At 38.2% G+C, this 18,855-nt stretch overlaps 2 protein-coding genes across 2 annotated transcripts; one reads left to right on the top strand and one right to left on the bottom strand.

The window, feature by feature from the left end:
- The first annotated feature begins 4,367 nt into the window (after window positions 1–4,367).
- Window positions 4,368–13,582, top strand: LOC131666807 (cadherin EGF LAG seven-pass G-type receptor 3). Its single transcript, XM_058939744.1, has 12 exons — window positions 4,368–4,572; window positions 5,352–5,623; window positions 6,285–6,449; window positions 6,772–7,210; window positions 7,556–7,791; window positions 8,087–8,611; window positions 8,685–9,252; window positions 9,327–9,883; window positions 9,957–10,265; window positions 10,996–11,290; window positions 11,363–13,007; window positions 13,208–13,582. Exons 1-12 carry the CDS (start codon window positions 4,368–4,370, stop codon window positions 13,368–13,370), a joined length of 5,379 nt encoding a protein of 1,792 aa, XP_058795727.1. The 3' UTR covers window positions 13,371–13,582.
- Window positions 13,583–13,849: 267 nt separating this feature from the next.
- On the bottom strand, window positions 13,850–17,745 carry LOC131666771 (uncharacterized). Its single transcript, XM_058939667.1, has 5 exons — window positions 17,599–17,745; window positions 16,384–16,802; window positions 15,900–16,310; window positions 15,387–15,827; window positions 13,850–14,375 (listed from the first exon to the last, which is right to left on the bottom strand). Exons 1-5 carry the CDS (start codon window positions 17,743–17,745, stop codon window positions 13,850–13,852), a joined length of 1,944 nt encoding a protein of 647 aa, XP_058795650.1.
- Window positions 17,746–18,855: the final 1,110 nt, after the last annotated feature.

Raw genomic sequence — 18,855 nt, 5'->3', positions numbered from 1 at the left:
GTCGGTTGTCGCTCTCGAATAAATTGTCTTTTATTATGCAGCCGCTCGAGCAAATTATTAAATTGGATGATTGCCTCTTTTCACCGTATGACATGTTCATCTTGAGTGACGTTTAGCGTCATAATTCGGATAGCGTTATGCGTAATAGTATTTTCATCGAATCAATAGTGCTTTTGTGATTTCATGTAGTTTTCTGTGTTAGTGATTAGTTTTCGAAAAAAACCCCAAAATGCCAATTTCGCGATTGATTTTCAAAGACGCGATTGTCTTGAACGACCTCTTATTGACTATTAAAAGCGAATTGCAGGTTAAAAGTATAGGAACAAATCCAACGTCTTCTCTCGACCTCGACACATCGGCGGACGCTTGGACGATCTTGAATTTGTCAGATATTTCGGACACGAAAAGTTGCAATATCGGGAAAAGTGTGCCTCGGCCGAGTTTATCGCCCGCGTGTATACGTTGCGGCAGCAGCAGTAGTAGTAGCAGTAGTAGCAGCAGCAGCAGCAGCAGCAGCAGCAGCAGAGAGAAAAAGATTGGCGCTCCTTACGCTGCTGTTAACTGTACTCAGCTCCCTCCACGCGGTTAGACAGGCGCGCGCGCGCAAAGAGCGGTGTCCTGCAAACTGCCTATACTCCGCGTGGCATTCCCGACCGAGTCCTTGCCGAGAAACTTGCCGATATTACGGCGTACCGCTACATTTACCGGCCGCTCGCTGTTCCTTTCCCCGTGTTATTCGACTATATTCTTTTGCGTTGGACGCAGCCACTTGGTACGCGCGCATTTATCGCTAAAAGTCGGTCTCCGCAACTACGGCCGCACGCTCGACGAAAACCCGAAGACGAAGACGCTCCACGGAAAGAGAAGGGAGCCTACCGAGCAGCGTTTTTGTCGAACGCGAAGCGATCGCGCCGAGCGGGACACAAAGGTACAGCTCGTCGGTCCGCGCGCCTCCCACCCTCGCATCGCAGCGAACGGCGAGCGCGCTCTTTCTCCTGTCCGTGTGGCGGCGCGCACACCAGTCGGACAGCGCGTCCTCGTCGAGGCGGCAGCCCCAGCTCGCGCACGCACACGCGCACACGCGCACACGCGCACACGCGCACACGCACGCCGCCAGGACATGCCGAGCTGTTGCGAGTGGTGGTGCCATGCGTGAGACCGGCTGAGTTGCGCGCGAGGCCAGCTCCACGAGTGCAGTGCGTGCGGTCCAACGTGCGGCGGCCAGCTGGCAGACCCGCGCAGAGAGGGACTAGGTGAGGCTGCTGCAGTCCGAGTCGGCACTCTTGCGTTCCGGCTAACGGCCGTCCTTTCCGCGCCGACGCCTGCGCCGGGCAGCGTAGCGGGCCTTTGTGCGTTCTCCACGGCGGCGGCGTGCGGGTCCCGAGCGGTCGCCTCGCGCGCGGGATGCTGGCCGCGCTCCGTCGCCCGGATGTTTTCGCGACGGGGAGTAGAGCACGTGGTCGCGTGCGAGAGAGCGGTTCGTCGCCCGAAAAGTCGCGCTTGACCTCGTGAGCGGCGCGGTGACTTCGATGCACGGCCGCTCTCTGCCGAACCCGTTGCGGTGCTCGCAATTGCAGGCGCGAGGTGCGTGCGCGCTGGCTGCACTTCTCGGAGCTTGTAATTGTCATTGTTTTCTAGAGGGAATGTGGCTGGGCAGCGAGGTGGCGATGCTATCAGTCAAGATCAATTGTATAATTTTACGACGATCGGACGATGCACTCAAGCGATTCCGACACGCAGCTCTGGCTATTCGCGAGCAAAGCAAACAGATTATTAGCCTACCCGAGAGAGGTTACTTTCGCACAACCAGTTTTCAGGTCGACAATGACCTCAGAATCTCTCTCTCTCTCTCTCTCTTGCGCGCGCGGCTCGTAACCCACAAGTATATCTATATCGTTCTTGCGTTTTTTCACATAGAAAAGGCAAAGGGATCGCTCGCGCTGCTATACTTTCGTTTTGCTTCATTTGCATGTAGCGAACTATGTGTGATACTTAGTCACACAGGCCTTTCGGCTTTTTTCCACACTGTTATTTAGTTCAGTTTGAAGATTTCACTTGAAACGTATTTGGAATCGGTCTGTTAGAAAGGTCTACGTGCCCTGTGGCATCATACTGGATAGAGTTGATTGAATAAAAGGATTACCGCATTTCTTTTACACAGAAAACCATTCCATATGTTAAAAAGAATTTTATTAACTTTTGTTCATATAGCTGTTTTGAAAAAACCATCTTCACAGTGAATTGTATTTTGAGGCATATTTCACGCAGATTGCTGCTTATCTAATTAGATTCTTGTTAGCTCTCGTAGTAAAGATTGCTTGCACTCACTAACAATATTATTCCTCATCATGAATGTGAGTGATCCATCCAAAATATAATCACAGTATAATCGTTTGGCATTTCCCCTTCCCGAATGCCAAATTAGCAGAAGCAGCTTGTGGATTTCATCGAAGAAAGGAAAGAGAAATGACAATATTTTCTGAAAAGTAAATGATAGGCTTTCTGCAGGCTTTTGTGTTCGGAAAGCGGTCAAACGAATGGTAATAATAGCGTGACAGTGGCAATGCCCTCAAACTGCATATTTCGTAAACGCGTGCGTCTTCCTGATTGCATCAAATTCATCCTTCGCGTAATTAGCTCGATTATTTCACAGCGTGAACAGTCTGTACAGGCAAGCTATCTGTAAAAATTACGCTTGTATATTGATTACAGTCATTCCGTACGCATTTCGCCTTATTTTCCTACTGTTACACGAGGCTGACGATACAAGGCATGAGATTTCAATGAACCATTCTTACTCTGGTCAATGCCAATTGGAAACACATTAAAGATCTACTTCAAATATACGTCATATCCTTACAACTTGACGGTCAGTACTCTTGGCTCACGAATACCCATTGCATGCAAAGGAGTATTCATTATATCATGCCGAAAGTTTATTATATTGCCGACGTGTACGTGTCATTCAACTTGCTAGAATGTAGAAGTCGTTATAAAAAGAATAAAAAAACAGTGACGAAGCACAATTGCGTAACGCACGACGTGTTCTTTAATGAGAAAGTCACAGCTAACGTAATGTCGCTCGCTATCTCACTGCGTCGATCTCAGAGTTCAGAAAAAAAGCAGAAAAAGCGAGCGACGATACGGTGAAAGTTCGATAGGTGCGAGGACGCGTGCTGTGTGTTCCATTGTAACTGAACGTCGAGAGGTGCGTTTTTCTTCTACGAGAATTTTACGAGTATTATTGTTTGCGAAGACAGTCGATAGACGATCATTCTTTATTTCGGATATTATGAGACTGATGAGATTTGAGGAGTAGAGATCTTTATTGTATCGAGTTCAACGGCCGTAATGAATTTGCTCGGCGTATTAAATGACTTGCGCTTACAATAGAATTTCAAAGCTCCTGGATTCCTAGTTCAGCAATTGCTAACACTGGACTTTTGCCAAACCTACTTTTCTCGGGAGAACCCAAGAATTTTATTGCCGTTTGATCGGTATTAAGCGAAGCCTCTTTAGCGTGTAACCAAAGCCTATCGACGCGGCCGAATAGCGTCGAGTCGAGGCACTTTGTAGTCGTTTGTAACAGCTGCATCCGCACGAATGCTTAGATATTTTCTACCACGAAGCCGTAAAAACTTTTACTACAAGCAATTGTCTTTTAATGGAATCTTTTTGTTTTGTTACGCTGATTTTCGTTTTCTTTCATTGCTCTGATTCTTTTAATTTTCATCGCTGTAGCAGCATTTTACTAAAGACTCGATGAAACGTTACTCAATGCCGTTTCTACATTAGGTGCATTGATCTTGGTTATATCACTTGTGATACACCGATCAATATACCGTTTGAAAGGTGACTCAACGACTTCTAGAATAGCTTTTAATGCGAACCTTTCATAGTTATCCTGTAAAAGTGTGTCCAATCGAATGTCATTTTGCTCTAATGCATATCGCGATAAGGATATAGCACATTTATGCCCAATTAAAGTAATATAATATACTCCCAACGAAAGAGCATTATCATTCATCATAATTTGCAAGTATCAGTGCTTCAGAGTTGATTAAAATGTCATTTCGTGTATTTGCTGTAAGTAATTTGGTTGTTAACAAGCAAGTGTCCGAAATATCCAATCCATCAGATATATTTCAAGATGAATTTATTCATTACATCTTTATTAGACGCATCATTTGAGGCAGAATATGTATTTTACAAAAATATTAATAAACAATATTTTCAAAACCATTATCATTCTTATTGTAGGCCTAAAAATGTCGCGAACAATGCAAACGTTCCTGTTCCTGGTCATTTGCCATTTTGGCTGGAGTCAAGTGGTGAATCAGCCACCTCGCTTTATTCACGGCGGAGATATGGCAAGACTAGCTGTATCGGAGGGTACGCCACCAGGAACACCAGTTTATACTCTGCAAGCGGATGATCCTGAGGGGTCGCGATTGCACTACAGCATTAGTGGTGAACATTTCAGCGTTGATCGCGACACCGGCGTCGTTGTCCTCAGGCGGCAGCTTGACCATGAAGCTCAAGACATAATTGAAGTGATCATTAGCATAACCGGTACGTATTTACGAATGCTAAACACGCGCTAGGTGGGTATTTAGGGGTAACAATAGATTCAGTCATGAGTAGGTAGATCCACCTCTCCTACCATTCTTTGAAATAGTGCAGCAGAAGAGAGTTTGAGACGCGGGCACACACGCACGTTAACGTACATATATAGATTAATAAACTGATTTCCTAATGCGAGATGATTGAACTATCAGCAATAGGATATGCGATTTTGAGTTATTAGAGTACGAAGATTATTCGTTTATTATGTGACTGTTTATTCGTTTATTTAATCGTTTATCAAGTGAGTTTACTGAAAACTAATTGAATGACTTGTAATGTAATGAGAGTAGTAATTTTTTCTCTACATATTACGCGTAATTGGCGGTAATGATTAACAGCGGTTTTAATAGTGTACTTTTTTTCTTAAAAAAAAAATTACACTTGGTAATATCAATAATTTTGGTAAATAGATGAAGTCATACTTTTAATAAAAGTATACAAAAAGACTTTATATAATTCAATAGAGACTTTGTTATTTCCTTTGAAAATCCAACGTCTTCGAGAAATTTGATTATTTTTATGTACTATAATGTAACTTTTGATTGTAATTAATTAAACATTAGTTCATTACCTTTGTTATTTTTTATGTTTGAAAAAATTGACGGACACAAACTCGAATTTATCCCTGGAGTGAATCGCTTAAACTAATCACTCAACCCAATGTAATCTTAATTGTATCTGTTACATAATAGAAGAAGAAAGCCATCCAACCTTGTGTTTTTCAGATGAGAGTATATCAGGTTCGGAGCCAAATATATTCTCACTCCGTCGCGAGATAGCGGTGCTTGACGAGAATGACAATCCACCAGCTTACCACGGTCGACCTTACGTTGCTCGAGTACCCGAGAGTGCAAAGGTCGGCGGTCTACTTTTGAAAGCTGGTACCATCACTGTTACCGATCGCGATGGTGGTGTCAATGCTGATGTCAAAGTTGATTGTGTACCCGCCAGCAGAGATGATGACGTTTGTCGAGTGTTTGCCATTGCTACGCTTAAGGTATACTTAAATGAGAATTTCATACGATTCCGATTGAGCTCACTGGTCTTTGCATTTATATATTACTTACGTGTAAATCAATGCTGAGTTTTACGTCACTCATTGTTTGCGATTATATCATTAATGGACTCTTTTTGTTACGTACTGCCTGCCCGTGTATAATCAGAAATTCAATGTAATATTAACAATTGCTATGCAATCGACTCGCCATAGGTCAGTAACTTACAATGAAGCTCATACTTACCCAACATTTGATAAAAATTTTTCAAATGAACGTGTTTTAAAGTAAATTTCTTATAACGTATCACACTCTTGCTTTTTTATTGCAAGAGCATCAAATATTATTTTGTAGCTATATATTTCGTAAGCGGAATTTCTACTCTCGCGTCCGAGCTATATTTCGCGTTATAGCTATTGCACGTATGCGTGTACGACTTGCGTAACGCTGTTTTGTTAAAAGAAAGGCCGTGGTCGCAGCGGTTCTTTTGATCGATCGATCATTGTATAAACGCCGGCGTATAGTCCATAGGAAATCAGAATCATACAGATTATTATGATTCTCGTTTGAGAAATTCTATGTGTACAAAAAGCATAGAGGCAAACCATATTGAATTGTGTGAATACGTTTGGCGATGGTAAATAATAATTGAACGTTTTCCAGCTGTCTGAAGGAAAATATGACGTACAAATTACATTGATGGAAGCACTGGACTATGAAAGAAGGAACTCTTACCTTATTAATTTAGTCGCCGTGGATGGGGCAACTGATCCGCTCAAGAGATTGCAAGCAAAAGCTACTGTTGCCATCGATGTACTGGATATTCAGGTAAAACAATGCTTTAATTATTTAATTTCATAGTCGAATAAGTGAGTCGTGAGTGGGTAAGTCGCTTTGATGAGTGAAGATAATTTTTTTTGAATAATCGTAATGCTTCCGAGGTAACTGAACTTCTTTTGCTATATATTACTGTAGGAATGTTGCTCAAACTTGTGTTTTTTTGCTTTATACGTTATCAAATGCATCTTGATTAAATACAAATTCGATGGACAGGTTATAAACGACATGAACACAGTTACATGAAAATAAGTGAAATCATATACGTATGATATAGCCATGGAGGATATTTCTCCTATTCTATTTTTTTCAGGATCAACCTCCAATCTTCATAAATGCGCCGTACAGTGGCGCCTTGGCGGAAAACAAAGAAGCAAATGTGACAGTTCTCACGATTCGAGCACGCGATGGAGATACAGAACAACCAAGAAACTTGAAACTAGAACTCGAAAATGAAGCAGATGGTTACTTTCAATTGGAAGTTATGCGAGAGGGTGATGTTATAGTTGGACACCTTATTACTACAGACGTGTCGCTCGACCGTGAAGATCCAAGTATTATGCAAAACGGTGGAATTTACAGTTTTGACGTTAGAGCGACAGAATTGATTGATAACCAGACATTGTCAGATTCGACGGTGTCAACGGTAACGATCATTGTGACGGATGTTGATGATATGGTACCTCGGTTCAGTGAGGATTTGTTCAATCTGAAGATTTCTGAAGATATTGGTACTGACACTGCGTTGCCTGGTAGGTGACTTTTATACTAACTTTTTAGTTCGTTTCTATAATATGCAACGATTCAAAGGTTACACCACTATATTTTCTTACGAAACATTTAATAATTTTAATTGCCTTCGGAACTTACACAATGAACGTTTATTTTTGTAATCTTCAATAATAGATGATTTGCTTCAAGCTGCTACGACGGTCGTTGGTTTTGTATTACCATCAGAGATTTGATCGGTTCCATTAATAGATTATATCCATATTAAAGAAACTTTAGTAGTTCGGTTTTTTATAACAATTGTGTAGTGTTTTAAACAACATATATGGCTCAAAGTATATTAACTAAAACAAATGCACTTTTTATAGGTTTGAACATGTTAGTCACTGACGATGACATAGGCGAAAATGCAAAATACAAGTTAGTATTGCGGGATTCACCGAATTATCCAGGTGTGAGCAAAGCTTTTGCAATCAGCCCCGAAGAAGGTCAAGGCCGAGTTTCGACCATCATTAGAACGCAAGACTCAAATGTATTGGATTACGATATACCTGGTAATCATGAGCTGGAATTTGAGGTTGCAGCCTCTGTAAATGATCAAGTTGTAAGTATATCAAATGATTCATCATTTCTCTTTCTATATGTTTTCGGTAAATTTCATTCTTTAGTTATGTTATTGTATCAAAAAACCTATAATTATCAGAATTATTATAGACAATTTTTAAAAATAATGGCGTACGTTGGTATAACGAAGTTAATTAGTTGTATTAAAATAATGTACACTATTATAACGTTGGAAATTGCTAAAAAAACGAGATTACTTATTGCATTACCTAATGACAACTTTCATTTCGATGCACTTTACTTAACGCATTTAAACTATGTATCATCGCTCCTAGGTTGCATTTTCCACGGTGCACCTTCAGCTGGTTGATGCTAATGACCACAGCCCAGAATTCTCTCAAGAAATCTATCGACTTGATGTAGCTGAAGATGCCGAAATCGGCTTAAAATTCAGTGATATCAAAGCTAAAGATGTAGATAGTGGTAAATTTAGTGAACTTACCTATAATTTACGAGGATTTGGTGCAGAAAAGTTCCGTACTGACTTGAAAAACGGCGGTGTATATGTGGCAAAAGCACTCGATTACGAAACCCAACGTTCGTATTCGCTGTCTATAGAAGCGAAAGATGGCGGTGGCAAAATTTCTTCGGTAGTCTTATTGATCGAGGTGGGGGATGTCAATGACAATGACCCAATGTTCGAGCAGTCTGACTACTCGAGAATCATAAGAGAAAGTGCGACTAGTTTTGATCCCCAAATGTTCATCCGAGCTATTGATATTGATGGGCCAACTCAAGGAGGTGGCCGGGTTTCTTATTCTATTACTGATCACAATAGCATGAACGACAATGTATTCAAGGTAAACATACGAGCAAATATAATATTTTCATATTATGAAATCTTTTTTTTACTAAAGTATTTCTCATTAACAGCTTCATCCCGACACTGGAGAACTAACCATCACAACTCCAGCACGCTCAGGTGACACTGAGCGGGGCGTCTACGAGCTAACTACACGTGCAACAGATTACGGCTCCCCACCTCGATATTCGGAAGCGAAAGTTTATATTCGTGTAGGTGTACCGGGCAATCAAAAACCCATCTTCCGAGGTAACTTCAAATCAACGCTTCCTGGTCCAAGTGCCTATCGCGCAAGAATTTTGGAGAACGCAGCATCTGGTACGGAAGTCATACGCGTAATGGCTAATGATCCGGATGGAAGAGATAACTTGTTACAGTATCAGATTCGATCGGGCGCTAAAGATAATTTTGTAATCAATCCGAATTCCGGGATAATAACTGTTTCGCCAGATGCGAGGCTCGATCTTGAAAAAGGTGGAGACAAATATGAGGTGGTTATTTACGCGATTGACTCTGGTACGCCGATAAAGGAGACTGCTACGACAACCGTTACTGTTACTATTGTTGATGTGAATAATAAATCACCTGTTTTTCCTAATTCAACCTACACTGTTTACGTCTCAGAGAGAGCTAGTATTGGTAAATATTACGATGACTGATTTATTTGTTAATTGTTCACTTCGGTGATATTAATGAGCAATGACTTGTTATAGGCGAAATTATTTTGAAATTAACGGCAGAAGATCCAGACACCGATGCTAACATTGAATACTCAATCGTAGAACCTATTACAGCCGTTGATAAAGCTGGTGTAGCTTTAATGAACAATATATATGACTATAAGACTACTTTTCGAATAAATAAGACTACCGGTGTTATTTCTGTCAATCGTACTCTCGACTATCAGACGGCAGCCGTAATCATCTTCCAAGTGGAAGCCAGAGATGAAAATGCAGTTGTCGATAAAAAAAAACAAGTTGCACATACTGAAGTAACAGCTTATATACAAGCATACAGCGACGACAATCCCAGATTCATCAACGCAGGTTGGACGCCTAATAACCCGACAATTAAGTTGACAGTACCGGAGGAACAGCCGCTTGGCACTACGCTGCTCGTACTCACTGCGAAAGAGCCGCAAACTGGTTATGCCATTCAGAGATTCGAGCTAGTCCGTGGTGAGAATGATGAGCAATATGTTAATGTTGGAGTTCAAAGTGGAAATGTCGTTCTCAATAAGAGGATAGACTACGAGACTCTGAATGAAAAGGTTTAAATAATTCCGCATTGTTCCGAAATTCATCTCAATGTGACCATTATAATTGTAATTGAATTTTTTATAGCAAATTAAATTCAAAGTCAGAGCTGTGACTAGGGATTATGAGATTACAAGGAGGATGTCGGAAGCAAATATCATTGTTACTGTTCAAGACGTCAACGATAATAACCCGATCTTTACACAGAAAGATTATAAAATAGCCGTGTTAGAATCTGACAAGCCATCAAAAGTTGTGGTAACTGTCAAGGCGACCGATATAGATAGCATCAATACAGAAGAGGAAAGAAATCGTGGCTATGGAATAGTAAGATATTCTATAACCGGAGAAAATGCAAACTATTTCGAAATTGATGCAGTGAATGGGAGTATTCGAGTGAGTAGCGATTTTATCTGCTCAAATTTTTTTTAATTCTAACATAATATAAATCCTCTTATGAAAAAATTATGGATGCCATGTTATAGCGTTTTATTCGTAATCTAATTAGTTCAGATATTATATATGGTTCAAATTTGAGATTTTAGTGTTCAAAATTCAATTAAACATAATTATTTTGGATAATTTTGACGATAATGAAGATACAAAAAATATGGGGTGCAGTGATATTGTTTTAACATTTATTTTATGGAGCTAGCAGTGAGTAAATTGTTTCATAAAAACTATTGTTGTGTAAATTTTGGTTCATAAAAGCAAAAGGTTATTCTTTAAAATTATTCTAATTATGATCTATTATTAATCAATAATTTGACTTTTGAATGTGTAAGATTGAAATAAAAGTTATAGTTATGCCGCAATATTTATTAACAGAGTAAAATAAATATTTAATAATAATAATATGATCCATAGTTGAAAAAAATCATAATTACTTTATAGTAGTTTCCAATATGATAAAACATGAAGTTGAAATACATGGAACTGTTTTACTAATACATATTTTTCCGCTGTAATGTTTTGTAGAAAAATTGAAAAAACAACCTTCGAAACAAGTAATTTTGTAAAATATGTTAATTGATATGACAAGAAATGAAAAAGAAGATAAGAGCCCGCGGAGTGAATCTGATGTCACTAGTAATGATAAATAATGTATTTTTTACTCCTTTAACAGATTGCACCAAATATGACTCTCGATCGAGAAAGGCAGTCAGTTTTACGAATGTATGCAATCGCAGCTGATACGCCAGGGGGAGGCGCAGCGCAAAGAACAGCAAGAGCACTTATTGCAGTTGACGTGCTTGACGTAAACGACAATGCACCAATGTTTCCACAAAAATCTTATACTGCAGTTATACCAGAAAATGCTCCTGTGGGCGTTAGCATAATCAATATAACAGCAAGTGACCCTGATGAAGGATCGGGGGGTATTATTCACTTTGAAATTATAGATCAAGGAGAGGCTGTCGGTATGTATAACAATTTTAGGATATTTATATGTGCCCTAAGGACGGTAACTAAATGTAATAATATGATTTTAGGGCTGTTTAAAATAAATCAAACAACTGGTGAGATTGAGTCAAAACATGAATTGACAGGCAAAGGTAGAACGGAGCCTTACTTACTACGGATTCGAGCTCAAGATTCTGGAGATCCACCTTTATTTACTGATGTTATGCTAGCACTTTATATCGGTGATGTAGTTAGTAACGATGGCGTTCCGCTATTTGTAAGACCTACTTTTGAAGAAATTGCTCAAATCGCTGAAAATTCTACGATCGGCAGTCCCGTTTTTCAAGTGGTCGCATCTGATCCAGATGATCCAAACTTGCCAAACGGTAAGATAATGTTTAAGTTTCTCGAAGATGGAAATTTTGGCAGTGATGCAAGTGCCTTTAAAATTGATGAAGAAACTGGTTTAATCACGACGAGAACATTATTGGATCGCGAGACAAAGGACAGCTATACGTTGATACTTGTAGCTCAGGATCTTGGAGAACCACCTCAACAAGCTACCAGAATTTTGCAGGTCAAAGTTCTGGATATAGATGATCATAAGCCACACTTTAAACGAAGTTTCTTTAGTCCCCCTATAGACATGAACTTGAAAGAGGAGACCCCAATTGGCACCAAGGTTGGCGTAGTTCAAGCAGTAGATGAAGATATTGGCGAGAATGGTATGATTGACTACGTTATTGTGTATGGAAATGAAGCTGACCTTTTTGCCATAGAAAGATTAGCTAATAATAGTGCCTTGATAAAATCTGCTGCAAGGATAGATAGAGAAGTTGCTGAAAAGTACTTATTAACGATCAAGTGTTTCAAATATTCAACGCAATCTGTAGATCATGTGCCGAAGCCCTACAACAAACAAGATCCTACGGAGAGGCAAGTACTTGTAAAAATTATTGATATAGATGATAATAGACCGAAATTCAAGAAAGATAACTTTACAATTGGAGTACGACTGAATGTGCCTATTGACACGCATCTTATTACGTTGGAAGCTGAGGATGTTGACTCGGATGCTTTATCCCTCAATTATAATATAGGCGAAATACTTTTCATCTCTAATACAGATCACACCATGACGAAAAGATCAATACCACCTCCGATATCTCTGAATCCTAAAACCGGTGAAATTAGAACTACGGGATCGTTAACCGTTTATTATGATGGATACATGGAGGTTTCTATTTCTGCAAATAACTCTCTTGTACCCGGAAGAGAAACTAACGTCACGTTAAGAATATTCATGCTCCGAGATCGAGACATGTTGAAATTTGTATTCTCTAAGCCACCAGTAGAAGTTCGAAAGAAGCTTGAAGAGTTTGAAAACGCAGTTGCTAAAGCTTTGTTGTTACCGATATCTGTCAACGTTTATGATACGCAGTTCTATGCTAAAGATGATAACTCACTAGACTTTTCATCTACAAGTTCATGCTTCCAAATTGTAGGTAAAGAGACTTATACTTTAGGCGAAATGAAAGCTTTGTTGAATGATCCTAAGAATGAGCAACTGAAAGACGTCTATAAGAAATTTAATATGGAAAGAGTACAGAATTGTGCTGTTACCGTTGCTAGAACTGATGCGTCAACCACGCAGATGTGGGTGTTAGCTATTGCTGCATTTATTGGTGTTGCTACCATTACGGCAAGCTTTGCCATTTGCTGTATGCATGCCAAGTGAGTTATTGATTCTTTACTAATTCACTAAAGTTAATCAATATTCAAATCATAATCGCATTTCTGAAGTAATTTTAATTTCCTTTGCGTAATCAAGAAAAGAAGTCTATTGATATTTAGCCACGAGCTATACATGCTCGTGAAAATCGATTTCCCAATTTAACGCATGTAAGTTAATAACAATGCAAAAATGTTTTCAGATACAAACAACAAGCAAGACATTCACGACTACGAGACCAGCCAAGAGCAACGCTAAGTTATGTCTCATCAGCCCCAGGCCTGATTAGTTCTGGATCTCACACGACATTAGGACCTGGTACAATGCTATCTGTTGGCTCGCCGCAAGAAGGTCCTTACGAGTAGGGTAATACCGCAGCTACCTTATATCACCCAAGCACACTTTCGAGGACGTAACTTTCTTATATCGTTAAAATGAAACAGCAAGATCAAGAAAAGAAATCGCCTGTGAAAAAGCATACCATGCATGTAACTTGTGTTATTGACAAAAGTGTTGACTGAACAAAAGAAAAGTGGCGCCACGAGAGAAACTTGTAAGGTGCTAGTGACGAACAGTTTCTGTGTGGAGAGCTGTATATTTATTACATGTATAAATAATTTATTTATATGGACTATTAGTGTTGATGGCTAATTTATTAGTCGTGTAATGATGTATTTGTGTATAAAATAATAATGTACGGAATGTTGTATTATATTTTTTATTTGTCAAATACAAAAGTTTTATTATTATCTACAGTCTTTAGTTCATTACAGTAGACCAAATAAATATTAAGAAGTGATGTAAAAAGAGCTCATAAAATCTTTTTTCAAACTAAATGTAAAGTCTAATCCATTGCTATTAAGCTATCCGCGAACTTTTGAAACCCTTCAACGGTATCTATATCTTTAAATGTAGTCGAATCGATATTCGTTACCGTTGTAGTTTCAATCGTACTGAAGTTTGTTGTAGCAATCGTGGTATTTGCAATGGTACCAGATATCGTACTAGCTGAAACAGTAGTACTACCCAATGAAGTTGTCGATCCTACCTGTGTAGTTATTATCTCGCAGTTTTGGCATTTGTCACCATCGATAGCTGCAATTAGCCTTTCAGCGTTGACTTGGACTTTTGAGTGATCGACAGCAAAACTGCCTTTTACCTCTTCCACATCCTCTTTTATTAAAGGATTTTCTTCGTAACGAACTTTCACCGAATCGGTGCGATCTATCTCCTCGTCATATTTAGCCTCTTCAACAGCCGCCTGAGCTGTCAAGTGCTTGGCAATTTTGTTGAATGGAGTAATCAGTCTATCGATCAACTCTTGTTTCTCGCTTGATAGCATTGCTTCCGACCGTTCCATAACATCGTTCCTGAAAAAGAAATGAAAGTAACTGTCAAGATGTTAAGTTACGTAATTTATAATATATGCACCGTTCGGAGATAGTAAATGGACACTTTTTGTTGAAAAAAAAAAGAAATATCGTCAATTTATGTATTTTAAAAGATAATTACATCCATATAAATAGGTTCTTTTTCAAGATTCTCATACCCTCAGGCGCTTTCTTCTATTTATTGCGGCATCATCGATTCTTTTCTCTTTCAGCTAAAGTTAATGTTTTACATTCGTAAATCTTTCTTGTACATGACGTCACACAATATGCTCGAGGACATTAGCTAAAGTTAATGTTTTACATTCGTTAAATTTTCCTTGTATAATAACGTCACTCGATATTCTCGAGGACATTAGTTAATAAACTTCGATTTCCAATAGCATTATATGACGATTATATTTTGGAAAATTAAAAATTAGAAAAACATTGTTTGAATCCCGTGAATAAAATTTCTTTCGAAACGGTCTTCAGCTTAGCTTTTGCACATCTTTATCTTTCAGCTAACACGTTAAGAATAAACAATAATACAATTAATAAATATTGCAAATATATTAATAAAAACTATTTCTACTCCTTCGATTCCTATATGTATTAATGTACAATGAAAATTCCAACGAAATTAGTGAAGATACGAGAATGACCAAAGTTCGCGACCTGGCGTAAGGACTTTTTTTAAAATATTTCAAACCTACTCCGCACTGGCATAGTGAAAGTATTGGCGCACTACGTATGACCATCATATTATTGTTGAGTTTCGTTTGTAAAGGTGATATAGTCTGTCGTAATCAGGCTTTACATATCTCTACGACGTGTAGATTCTCACGGGTTGATATAATGGTTAAACTACGCGCATTTCACTTGCCATTGAGTTTTATTATCTTTTTTTTGCGTGGCATCATTATTTGTTCTTTTGTAAAGTACCATTTTTATGGGTTACAGTTATATTCTACTTTTGTAATTAAACTGATACAATATATGTTCAATATTTACCAAGTAGCTTTAGTTTTTTTTCTTGGATAAACGTTTAAATGGAGTATCATGTGATGCGCTTCTTTCTCTTCTATAGCTGGAATTTGGGAATTCGGTATTGGTGGCATTGGTGGCGCTTGTGTGTAAACGCCATAAGCTTTTGAATGACGTGGTTGATAAGGGATCAATGGAATTGGCGATCTCCTTGAGTCTGCATCTTCGATAATAGTTTGTGATTTTGATGATGATTTTTTAGTCGGCTCTGTTGCTTCGGTTATGGGATATATGTCCAACATGACGCTAAAAGGTTTTGGTTTTCGTTTTTTGCTATAAGTCATCGTGCCGTAATTACCAGCATTGTCATATTGATGTTCTTGATAAATCGAGTGCTTGCTACTGGTTGGTTTTTGATGATAACTATCATAGTACGAGTTGTATCTTTGCAGTCCCATCGGAGAAAATCTGTAAATAGTCGTTACATGAGTTGATAAGTTTGTTAATGATTAGTGGTTTTAGAGGCATAACGAATCTTACCGAAAATTCGAGGTTGCTAACAGATTTACGTCAGCTGGATGCTTAGGCTTATACTGATAAAGGGGATCCGTATTAAATGACATCGCGTAAGGAACTGCTTCTTCCGATTTCTCGCTATTCATTGCGACTTCTCTAATATCGGTATTGTATTTTTTTGGATTTACATAATATCCTGTAAACTTGATGCCTCGGTTTAATGACTCTGGATTGTTCGTAAGATACTTGATGATATCTTGAATATTTCTCGAGGTATGTGGATGCTGATATTGGGATAGCTGCGGATATTTTGGACGTTTGAAGGATGCTGGTGGTGGACCAGTTAGCTCAAATCGAAACGGAGTCGCTCGCTGACTGTAGCCAGGACTCAGCTCTGCTTCGTCATTTTCTAATGTAGGTAGTTTTATTTTATTACTGCGAATAATAATTTTAAATATAAGTTTTTCCTTTTTCTAATTATCGTTATAATACATTTGAAGAAATATACCTTGCTCGATAAATCATCGCGTGGTTTTGTATTATTGATTTTGGTCGATCAGATAACTCGATCTCGTCAGGTGTGCGATCTAACATTCGGTCACGAAACTTAAAATTCTGTAAATTTTGCATCTTTGACTCTGGACCCTCTTGAGCTTCTCGCTGAGTTCGAGTTTCAATAACAGGATTATCCACCTCTTCCTGTTTGTACTCGGTGTTTTTTTCGTCGTCGGAACGATCCTCGAAGCCAGTTGCATGGCTACTGTTCACTATGTAGATTGTCGGAGCGAGCGTCACGCTGGATCTTCTGGTTGCATTAAGCGTTGGCTTTCTAAAGCTGTTTTGGAGAATGTAGATGTGCTTTGTTTCTTGACTCATTTTGCTATTCACAGATGCACTCAATGTAAAGTCGTATAGAAATATACCAATCTATAATCATTTTGAATGATTATTTCATTAAAAAATATATATCTACAACATCAATCAAAGTTTCAAATTTTACATTTTAGATATCTAGTTAACTTACATGTATACATTCATTATTATACAGAATAATGTGTACTCTATAGAGTATTTAAATCATTTTCTATTATAAAAAGAACTCTGTACGTAAGTTCACAGTTGGCGCATATTTTCTTCGCATAGGAATTGATTTTCAGAGGTGAACTAAAAATAAGTGTTTGATTCATGGGGCATAAATTAAATAGTTGTTAACCTTACGTATCAAGTTCCTTTCTAATAAATTTACTTTGGACGAGTTTAGTGTCGGTGCCAGTGCGCATCGAAGAGCAAGTGCCCTATATGTGAAGCGCATCAGAATCTTGATGGAAGGGATTGTTGCCGCTTGGGCCGTCATGCATGCAAGTGAGCCGTATTTTTATATGTGTGCATGTACGGCGTATATTGTCGAGAGCAGTGAAAGGTGTTGACTTTTTAACACGTTTGTGCATTGTTTATGACGGTAATTTTGTGAAATGATTATTGAGCAAACTTCTTCTTTTTGAATTTAACATTTATAGAATTAAAAATGAACTGATGATTTACTTCGACTCGTGAATACCTGAAAGTTCTATGTACAAGTATGAGCTTCTTTAAATATATTCGATACTGAATTTCACTATGAAAGTTTTATGAAAATCGCGTATAAAGTTGTATGAAAGTAGAAACGTTCTAATTTTTACTAATCGTAAACTTGTCCAAAACGATGTTGTTGCATGTGACTTACCAAAATAACTGAAAATATAACCATTATTCCAATAACTAGCTTTCGAACGTTGGTACTATACGTATTATTGTTATACGGATCACTGTGATCGGAATATAAACCGAGTTCGGATGTACTGATAGCAGATCGTCGACCAGTATTGTACATATCCTTCGTGATTTCTTCTACTTGGCCACTCTCCTTCGCATTTTTAAGCAATTATAGGTCACTATTATGGTTTGGTACGTGATTAAATCATTGAAAAAAAAAACTAACTTTCGCTCTTACCATTGACACCAATTAATCACTTCATGTTTTGCCAACACTTAATTGATATTCGAATATTTCTACGATTAAGTGATATAAAGAAAAATTATTTTAATACGGATTTACACTGATGCTGCATTTTCGCTGCATCGCCTAAGACTGATGAATTATATTTCTAGCTGAGAGTTTTCTCCAACAATCCCACAATTGTGAAAATAGGAGACGGCAAAACATTTTCTTCGTTAGAGATCGGGGAGGATCGAAATGGTAGGAGAAGTCTAGGAGTTCTGGACTACTTACTGCAACATATATGTAGCTGAGTGCAAGGTATTTCTCACTGAAACTATAATAGGCCTGAACTATTAAATATGCTGTATGCGTATGTTTATAGCTCTAGAGACACATAAAATAAGAAATTTTAACGGGAATTTCTAATTTTCTTTTTCTTTCCTCGTGTTAAAATAAATACAATAAGCTAAAAAGCCTGATAAAAACGGTACTTTGATAAAATAAAAATTCAAAATCATTTATATAATACTCGAAAAAATGTCTAACAGCTTGATTCATTGTTAAAGTTTCATTTAAAAACTAAGCTCGATTTTCTTTTAACACGTCAAAAAAGATGTCCACTTGATCATTTCTGTAAAAACATCGAACCGTATGATTTTAATTATTTTCAACACATATCGTATTAGTAATTAATGGAGAAAGGCTTTAATACAAATGTAGTCTTTAGTAAAAATGATTTTTTATTTTGTCAAACCTTTTTTTGGCTTTAGTATTGTGTACAGTTTTTCATACAACGTCGACTTACCTTAGCAATATGATACTCATACATGAGTAGTTTACTCGCTATTGACAGCGCATTTATTTGTAAAAATTGTTGCTTTGGGTTCGTCGACTTTTATCTCTAAAAATATACAACGGTAATCTGTACAATAATATTGAATACCCAAAATTTCGACACACTTATAAAGTGTGTTATATTGAGATGAACTTGCACAAGTTCAC

Source organism: Phymastichus coffea, unplaced genomic scaffold, assembly GCF_024137745.1.
Source record: "Phymastichus coffea isolate CEN01 unplaced genomic scaffold, Cenicafe_Pcof_1.1 PCOF00061, whole genome shotgun sequence".
Classification (NCBI taxonomy): domain Eukaryota; kingdom Metazoa; phylum Arthropoda; class Insecta; order Hymenoptera; family Eulophidae; genus Phymastichus; species Phymastichus coffea.
The sequence above is the reverse complement of the archived record's forward strand: the minus strand, read 5'-3'. Positions and strand labels throughout refer to the sequence as shown.